Source organism: Dasypus novemcinctus, chromosome 5 (assembly GCF_030445035.2).
Source record: "Dasypus novemcinctus isolate mDasNov1 chromosome 5, mDasNov1.1.hap2, whole genome shotgun sequence".
Lineage (NCBI taxonomy): Eukaryota > Metazoa > Chordata > Mammalia > Cingulata > Dasypodidae > Dasypus > Dasypus novemcinctus.
The window spans coordinates 77,953,944-77,963,547 of record NC_080677.1 but is presented as its reverse complement, the minus strand read 5'-3'; the positions used below and the strand labels follow the sequence as shown (position 1 = coordinate 77,963,547).

The 9,604-nt window shown below is 40.9% G+C and overlaps 1 protein-coding gene across 2 annotated transcripts in view; it reads left to right on the top strand.

Moving 5' to 3' along the window:
• Nucleotides 1-118: 118 nt before the first annotated feature.
• Nucleotides 119-9,604, top strand: part of DNAJC2 (DnaJ heat shock protein family (Hsp40) member C2) — a 40,393-nt gene continuing 30,907 nt past the window's right edge. The window contains exons 1-3 of one of the 2 annotated variants that reach the window (XM_004478983.4): nucleotides 119-248; nucleotides 2,034-2,224; nucleotides 5,500-5,575. In XM_004478983.4, coding sequence (XP_004479040.1) covers nucleotides 185-248; nucleotides 2,034-2,224; nucleotides 5,500-5,575 — 331 coding nt within the window. In that variant the 5' untranslated portion in view covers nucleotides 119-184. The remainder of the gene's footprint in view (nucleotides 249-2,033; nucleotides 2,225-5,499; nucleotides 5,576-9,604) is intronic. The other variant, XM_004478984.5, reaches the window with a different exon arrangement.

Genomic DNA, 9,604 nt, shown 5'->3' with positions numbered 1-9,604 from the left:
TGGCTGCAGCACCAAGAAAGCTCCATCCCGGAAGTGGTTATTGGCCGTCTCCATGCGCCGGTTCCAGGGCGTCGTAGAACCTAGGCGCGAGGCTCGGATCGCGAGATAGAGCCGGAGGGGACGCTAAGCGCTCTCCGCCTGGGACGGGGACCGGTGGGCCTGCGGGGCTGGCCCCGGCGCCATCATGCTGCTCCTGCCAAGCGCTGCGGACGGCCAGCGCACCGCCATCACCCACGCTCTGACCTCTGGTACGTGCCCACCCACCCTCGCTCCGTCCCGCCGCTGCCGCCCTTACTTCAGTCCCTTGTTTCCGCAATCCAGGAATCTCTCTGTCTTGACCCTGGAGACTTGCTCCTGGTCATGTGGGGCCGCAACGATGGCTTTCGCTCCCTGATGTACATTATCCTCCCACACATTGTTGGGGGTGGAGGCGTCTTCCTTCTGCCCCTACGGTTTCTTTCTCTCCGGCTGCAGACTCATGGATGGGGATGAGCAGTTTGGTACCTTCAGCACCCCAAAAAGGTTCTTCCTGGTCCAGAGTGAAAAGGCCGCCCCTCTGCGAGCAACACACGCGCCTGGGGTCGTACAAAACCTTGCTGGAGCTCTGTTGAACACTTTCTCCCTCTCCACATGTGCATCGCCTTTGTTTTTTAAATGTCAGAACTCAGGCATTGCTCCTCATGCTCAGTATTAAAACACCCTCTGTCTGTCCTGCTGGTGAGATCCTCATAGACAGACTTTAAAAGGCAGTCACTACAAGTGAATATGTCCATTTGCTGTAAATTTTTATTTATATCCCACAACAGTGAGTATTGCAAACTTATTGAAGAGTGTCCGGTTTCAGCGATTTAAGTGAACTCCCTTAGCCTATTAGATGCCTGTCGAATGTTATTTGGAACTCATCTCATAAGTGTTGCCACTGTTAATGGAAGTCACTAGAGAAAAAGTCTTGAATGTTCTTAACAGCCACACCCATGCTACATAGGTAGTCCTTCAACAAAGTGTTCGAATCCTTTTCTGTATAGGGTAGAAGAATTCTTAATTTTTCAAGCCAATCAAAACATGAAAAGTCAGTTGTTTTTAGAAAATTAGACCATCAGTAGGAGAGAAAACTTCCATTTGCGTTTATTACTGAACAGAAAATACCTTTGCTTTCTTATGAAAGATGAGATAAAAATTAAGGTGTTTGCTTTTTTCCTGAGCCAAATTACCTTTTTTGAGTTGCTGAAATACAGATGTACCATAATTTACCCCACTTCTCCAAAACAATGATCATGCCTTTTATGTAACAATTGGTGATTTTTCAAGCTGTTTTATGCTTTCTTATTCAATCATCCTAGGAACCATGTGAAATAGTTAATTATAATTCCTATTTTACAGTCGAAGACATCTGACTCATTTCAGAGCACATAGCCACTAATTTCAGAGCTGAACCAAAACCAAAATCAGAAGCTTCTAGCTTCTGATAAAGAGCTTGTTCCATTACAGCACAGCTACATTAGTTAGCCCCCATTAGCTGCTTGGAAAATTATCTTTCAGAACAAACCATTGCTAGTGAATTCTTAAAATCTTTAGGAGCTGATCCAGATTAAAACTTCTAATAATTATCTAGATGTTTTGAGTTGTTTTTAGAAGGTTTTGTGTTTTTTATAAGGGTATATCTTAGTAGTTCATCAGTATTAATTGCAGTTAATAGTGTAAAAGTAAAGCAGTTTGCAACATTTCTCCCTGTTCCTCCTCCTCCTGTCATATCCCCAGAAAAAATATTAATTTATTGTTATTTTTAACAATAAATGTTTAATGTTTTATTGTGTCAGATAACTGGAAAAGGATGATTGAACACTCCATAAATACTAGGAAATGGTTATTGCTCATTCTCATTTCACTGCAATGATTTTCTTAGTTGATGCTTTTAAAACTATATTCTGAATGGCACCACTCTTTTGATCTTATTTTCTGAGAAAATGTGTTGCCTTGAAGCAGATTTATTCCATGTAATACATTGAAGCCTCTCTTAACGCTTTCAATCACAGCCTCTACACTCTATCAAGTTGAACCTGTGGGAAGATGGTTTGAAGCTTTTGTTAAGAGGAGAAACAGAAATGCTTCTGCCTCTTTTCAGGAACTGGAGGATAAGAAAGAGTTATCAGAGGAATCAGAAGATGAAGAATTGCAGTTAGAAGAGTTTCCCATGCTGAAAACACTTGATCCCAAAGACTGGAAGGTATTTAATATCCAAGTCTTCTTTTTAGTCAGGTGTAGGCAATTTTCCCATGAGTTTTCCATTTATAAGCTGTTTTTGGATGGTTCAATAAGGTAACAATAGCTGAAACCTGTTTATTGCCAAGCCCTGAGTTGGATAGCACTAGGTATAGAATAATGTAATTACTGGAGAAATCCAGGAAGGTTTCATATAAAAGATAAAGCAGAGGCTCGCAGAAACTTTTCTATTTCCCCTAGGAACAGTGGCTCAATATTTGCTAATTAAGTGTTCTTTGCAACTTTATAAAACGTAACTACCATGATAAATGAGAATCAACTAAAATTTCTTTGAAAACTTGGTTGTAAAGGTATTTTAGCAAAGACAGCAACTTGAGGGGAGGGCAGGGTCAAGAGAAGATGGACTTGGGAATTGTTAAGAATGTAGAGTGAAAGAATGGCAGCCAAAGAGAGAGAAGGGAGAAAGACTGGAGTAAGTCTTTGGTAAGGAAAGAAGGGCATAACATCAAAGCAAGCTGATAGGTTGATTCGTTCATGCAGTTCATTGTTTCATTCAACAGCACAGATCAAGTACCTGCTACCTGTCAGATACTGTTCTCGGTATTGAGGATACTGTGTTGAAAAAGACAATATCACTTCTCCAGTGAGGAAACAAACAAAAACATGGCCAATAAGTCTTTGACAAGTAACTAAAATAGGGTGTGGTGATCTTGTCTAGGTGACTACTTTGGATTGAGTCGATGGGGAAGATTTATGGAGTTGAAAGTTAAGACCAGAATGGAATGCAATGATTAGGGAGCTTGTGCAGAGAGCATAAGGTGAAAGAAGTTTGGAATGTACCAGGACCTAAAAGAAGGCAGGTGTGGCTGGAGCACAGTGAATGAGAGAGGAGTGGTAAGGTAAGAAGTAGTTAGTAGAAAGCCATTGGAGAGTTTTAAGCACTGAGAAATTGTAAGTAATTTGAAGAGAACCAAAAAGGGGCTGAATTGGGAGACCTTATAGGGGATGGGGAGAGAAGAGTGTCTATTTTAAATAAGGTCATGACAGACACTTAAGCTGAGACCTGAAGGATGAGAAGATGGCAGCCGCATAAAGAGGGCGACAAATGTGCCAGGCAGGAGAACAGCATATGAGGCTCTGGGGTGGGAAAGAGCTTGGCATATTCAGTGAACTGAAACACCACTGTTCTATCTGGAAATTGTGGCCAAGGAAGAGAGTGACAGAACATGAGGTTAGAAAGATGGAGATAGTAGTTTATGTTCATCTGGAGCTCAGAGGAGAGGTCTACATCAGAGTTTTATTTCAGAGTTTTGAGCATATACAAGGAACTATATTATAGCCCTAAATTGGATGAGATCACCAAGAATGAAAGAGTAGAGAGGAAAAAGAAACTCCAGAACTGAGACTGAGATTTGCAGGTCATCAAGGAGCCAGCAAATATGGTTTAAAGAGCTACTGGAAGATGGGAGGAAAACAGTGGATTCACAGAAATTCTGAGGGAAGATAATATTTCAAGGAACGTGTCAGCTGTGTTGCCACTGAGAATTGAAGTCAAGTGAGAGTAGATAAGTGATCTTGGATTTGGCATCCTGGAAATTGATATTGCAGTTTCATAGCACTTGACATGGGGGTGGGTAGAGCAGAACCAGATCAGAGTGGGAGCAGTTGTGTAGGTGGCTCGTTCAAAGTTTAACTGTGACATGGAGCAGTTACATGGGCCAGTAACTGGAAAAGAGGTCATGGGAATATTCTTAAAGATGAGAGATAGACCATATTTTCATACTGATGAGAATACTCCAATTGTATTTAGGAAATAACTAAAATATGCTAGTCTTTGAGAAGATGTAGAGAGGGTGGAATTTAGAACCAAGAGGAAGGATGGAATAATTTGCCTTGATAGGAAAGACAAATTATAAATTGAGGGCAAGGAAGAAAGCTCTACAGATGCAGTTAGGATGGGAGAAGGATGCTGGAACTTGAGCAGGGTAATTTAAATTTTTAGTAAAGCAGGAGGCAAAACCATCAATGAAAGGATGAAGAAGGAGGTGTGAGGTTTGAGGATACACTAAAGGAGAAACATTAAGAAATAGTCGTTTTAGGGATTGGAAAGTGACTCAGCTGGAACAAAGTATAAAAATTGCCAGACGAATAAAGGGGCCCCTCCAAATGAAGTTTGCAATTCTGAATTTGAAGTGAAACCAGTCACCTCCATTGTGACTTTTCTATTCTTTTTTTTAAGATTTATTTATTTATTTACTCCCCTGTCCTCCCCTGTTGTCTGTTCTCTGTGTCTATTTGCTGCGTCTTGTTTCTTTGTCTGCTTCTGTTGTCAGCAGCACGGGAATCTGTGTCTCTTTTTGTTGAGTCATCTTGTGGTGTCAGCTCACCATGTCTGCGGCGCCATTCCTGGGCAGGCTGTGCTTTCTTTCGCGCTGGGCAGCTCTCCTTACGGGGCGCACTCCTAGCGCGTGGGGCTCCCCTACGTGGGGGACACCCCTGCATGGCAGGGCACTCCTTGCACGCATCAGCACTGCGCATGGGCCAGCTCCACACGGGTCAAGGAGGCCCGGGGTTTGAACCGCAGACCTCCCATGTGGTAGACGGACGCCCTAACCACTGGGCCAAGTCCATTTCCCCCTATTGTGACTTTTCTTCCTTGTATCTTATATCCTCGAGTCCTCTTCCTCCCCACTGAATGGCAGTGCAAGGAGCCTTCATTCTAGTGGCTACCTCAACTTCTAAACTTGCTAGGATGTTAACCAAAACAGAGACAAAAGCAAATACTTCTTATCCAGAGATTCCTCTTAGCTCAGTTTCTCAAACTTTTCACCCTACCTGCCTTGTTTGCTCTTCATGGCTCTTGGTCCTATTCTGTTTGCCTGCAAGTTCAGCCTACTGGAGCACCCTCAATTCTGAAGTCTTCTTGACCATAGCATGATTTAAGGGTAGCCATGGATATTGATAAGTATTAGGAGAAATAAGCATTCTTTAGTCAAGTGTGTTTGGAAAATGCTGGGGTTAACAGGTTTTGGGGTTTTTTGTTTTGTTTTTAATTACAGAATTTCTTAGCATTTATTAGACTAATCATCAAGAGGGCTAAACAGTGGCCACATTTCCAACACGTACATGACCAAAGAACCCATTTTATATGGTATCTCTCAGTGGATTCCTATTATGGAAGAATTACTTTGGGAAATACTGTTTTAGGGTGACAGAAACTCAAGGGAACAGTAAATATTACTCTGTTTCAAACTTGACTCCCGTTTGTGTCTTTATCAGAACCAGGATCATTATGCAGTTCTTGGACTTGGTCATGTAAGATACAAAGCTACACAGAGACAGATCAAAGCAGCTCGTAAGTACTGTGTTATTTTGAAATAATCAAATATTTAAAATAGGAAATGTTTTCTTTTTTTAAAAGATATGCAGGACCGTTGTCTATGGCCATGACTCTAGACTTAACAGTGGTTGTTATATTTTTTATATATATTGTCATAACAATGCATAAATACCGGTGGTTTCCTTTACCTTGAGAACAAGGGAAAAATGCTGTCAGTTTCATGTTCGGACTTTCCCATGAGGGATAAGAAATTAGGTTGTGTGTGTTTGTGACAGGATGAAGAGCATTCTCCCAGTGGCAAGCTTTTGAAAAATAACATTTCAGCTCTCTTCAGAAAGACACCTGTACTTAGAAGAAGCTGCCTTATTGCTTAGTTTGTTTGGTGATATTTTGTGGTTTTGTATCACGTTTTTATTGACATCATCCTCTTCTGTTCTGCCCAAGAATGAATTGTCTGACGCTTCATGCTTTTTTTTTTGGAGTTACCTGGACTGAGGAATGAACCCAGGACCTTGTATGGGGGAAGCCAGTGCTCTACCATTTGTGCTTGTTTTTATTGAAAATCTGGGGGGAGAAACTGTGAGGAGCCCAGTCTTTGATTGTCATATAAAACACTGTCTCCATAATGCTTCTAATGCCCTGTCCTTTGCATTCCACTGGACATGGTTCCTGACACATATTCCCTCCCCCTATTTGGCAAACTTTAATGAAAAAGGTAAAAAAAATTCTGTGCTTTATCTTAGGAGCATGTTCTGTGCTTCACTCTAGAAAATGGATATTATATTAAGGTCAGAGCAGGTAAGATGTGGCTATATAGAAAAGGAATAGGGAGTCAAGGCCAATCAAAAAGAGAAAGTAGAGAAGCATATATTGTTCAAGCATCTGAGCTCCCACCTACCACATGGAGGTGGAGAAGATGAGCAAGACAGTGAGCTAGTGTGACGGGCAGGCACAGAAAGGAGACACAAAGAGGAAAGACAATGAAAGACATAACAACAACAACAGAAAAAGCCAGGAGCTGAGGTGGCTTAAGCAATTGAGCAACTCTCTCCCACATGGGAGGTCCCAGGTTCAGTTCCTGGTGCCTCCTAAGAGAAGACAAGCAGACACAGAGCACAGCGAATGGGCACAAAGAGCAGACAGTGAGAGCAAACAATGGTGGGTGGGTGGGGGGTGTGGAATAAATTAATTTTTTTTTTTTAAAGATTTATTTATTTATTTTAATTCCCCCCTCCCCTGGTTGTCTGTTCTTGGTGTCTATTTGCTGCGTCTTGTTTCTTTGTCCGCTTTTGTTGTCGTCAGCGGCACGGGAAATGTGGGCGGCGCCATTCCTGGGCAGGCTGCTCTTTCTTTTCACGCTGGGCGGCTTTCCTCATGGGTGCACTCCTTGCGCGTGGGGCTCCCCCACGCGGGGGACACCCTTGCATGGCACGGCACTCCTTGCGCGCATCAGCACTGCGCATGGCCAGCTCCACACGGGTCAAGGAGGCCCGGGGTTTGAACCGCGGACCTCCCATATGGTAGACGGACGCCCTAACCACTGGGCCAAAGTCCGTTTCCCTAAATTAATTTTTTAAAAAAAGAAAAAATACTGTATTTGGAGGAAGGTGGCTGAACAAAAATGATCACGTTGAGAATCACTAGTGTAGACCAAATATAGTAGATGAATTAAAATCAAAGGAAATATTATTTAACAAGGTGAAGGAATTTATCAGATTATTTCATACCTATTTTTGGATATCTTAAAAGGTTGGCATGGGGAGCGATATGACTTAAGCAGTTGAGTGCCCTCTTCCCACATGGGAGGTTCTGGGTTTGGTTCCCAGTGCCTCCTAAAGAAATAACAGACAATAAACAAACAGATGAGGGGGGAGTTGGCATGATTTAGACTAAGACTATGCTAATGCATATAAATAGTTGTTATAATAAATATCCGTAAACACCAGGAATATTATTTGCCATGGAAAAGTTTTTGCAAAATCTTACTGAAAGAGTTGCACACACACCAAATATGTCTGGATACCTATATATTTGTTAAAGAATTAGAAGTGATTTAGAACTAAGAAAATAGTTGGCATTTTAAGGTGAAGAAATTGTTTCTTTCTATAAAGATTTTTTTTTTAAGTAAATTGTGAAAGAAAAACAGCGGCTTTTTTCCATTAAGTCTATTCTTTTCATTGGCCTGTAGAAATTAATTTTTGAATATTCTATAGCCCAAAGTTTTGTAACAACTGTGTGGACATCATTAACATTAAGGGGGACTTTAACTCAACTCTGTGCTGCCCTTGTTGAATATTCTGTCAGTATTTATTCAGGAGGAAACAATTGTTTTCTTACCTCTGTCACTTTAAAGTAAACAATTACTACTTACAGCTTTCTGAAAGTCTAGTTCAAAAGTAAAAATGCAAAGGTAGTGTTTGCAAATCTGTAATTATTAGCACAAACCAACCTAATAAAAATATGTGTTATAACATTTGAGAGCCTTTGGTTCTTGCATCCTATTACAAACACAGTTTTAATTTTGTTTAATGTATTTTGAATTGCTATGATGGAAATTAGGAAATCAATTAAGAGTGATTGTCTGCATTATCTGAAAAGAATAAATTACTACAAAAGCTGAATGATGGATTAAGATAAACTACTGGTATTTAAATATACATTACAAAATTTTGTTCTTGAAGTAAAAGTTGCCACAATGGCAAATGATGCCTGTAGGTTTGATGTTCTTTGCTTTCTATTCAAATAATTTTAGCTTAAAATAGTTGTAGTATTTCTAAACTAAGAATTATTTCATATCAAGCTTTTTAAAAATTATATTTAGGTACTTTTAATAATGAAAGCAATGCAAATGTACAATAAAAGTCACTTTGCTAAAATAACCTCAAAACCTCAAATTTTCTTTGACTGGGGTGGAGAGAAGAGGAGGGGTGTTTGAAATATCAGTAAACATAAAATAACTGTTCCCAAATTATCACTGTATCTTTTTTTCAAACTGAAGATGTTCTTTGGGCCCCTTTATTTCAAAAATTTGGTTACATTTTTATGCCCCTGCAGGGACAGAGGACATTTTAGAAACCCCTAAAATATTTGGGTGACTAAAGATTATTAGGCAGAAAAATCTATGTGGGGGGGGGGAAACAGCACAGCTTAAGAGGACACTATCTGGAAGCGGACTTGGCCCAATGGATAGGGCATCTGCCTACCACATGGGAGGTCCACGGTTCAAACCCCAGGCCTCCTTGACCTGTGTGGGGCTGGCCCATGCACAGTGCTGGTGCGCGCAAGGAGTGCCCTGCCACGCAGGGGTGTCCCCCACGTAGGGGAGCCCCACGCACAAGGAGTGCGCCCCGTAAGGAGAGCCGCCCAGCGTGAAAGAAAGTGCTGCCTGCCCAAGAATGGCACCGCACACACGCAGAGCTGGCACAACAAGATGACACAATAAAAAGAAACAGATTCCTGTGCCGCTGATAAGGACAGAAGCAGTCATAGAAGAACACACAGCGAATGGACACAAGAGCAGACAACTTGGCGGAGAGGGGGACAGGGAAGAGAAATAAATAAAAAATAAATCTTTAAAAAAAAAAGAGGACACTATCCAGCAAAGAATTGAAGACATCACCACTCTCAGACCTAATTTATCATAAAATTCGAAAGAAACCTTAAGAACTATCTACATGTCAGTGAAATAGGAAAACAATGAATTAGGAGTGTGGGTAGGCAGTGCAGAAAGACTAGGGAGAAATAAATGGGGATTGTCTGGAAACTAAAAACTTGAGATGGAATTTAAAATTACAAAGGTCGACTTGCAATTAGAAAACACAATAAAATAGAGCATACTTGAGGAATAGTCCCAAGATTCAGAGGGAAAGAATAAAAAGATGCTTGATTTCCCTTCAGAAGTCAGAACAACTATAACAGAACAGTCATTGCAAATAAAGAAGAAAAGTTTCCTGATTTACAGTGTATCTTGAGATTAAGAATATTTGTGGGCATGTGACCTAAGTTTCAGTAATTATCATGCACTTGCAATTCAGAGGAGAATGA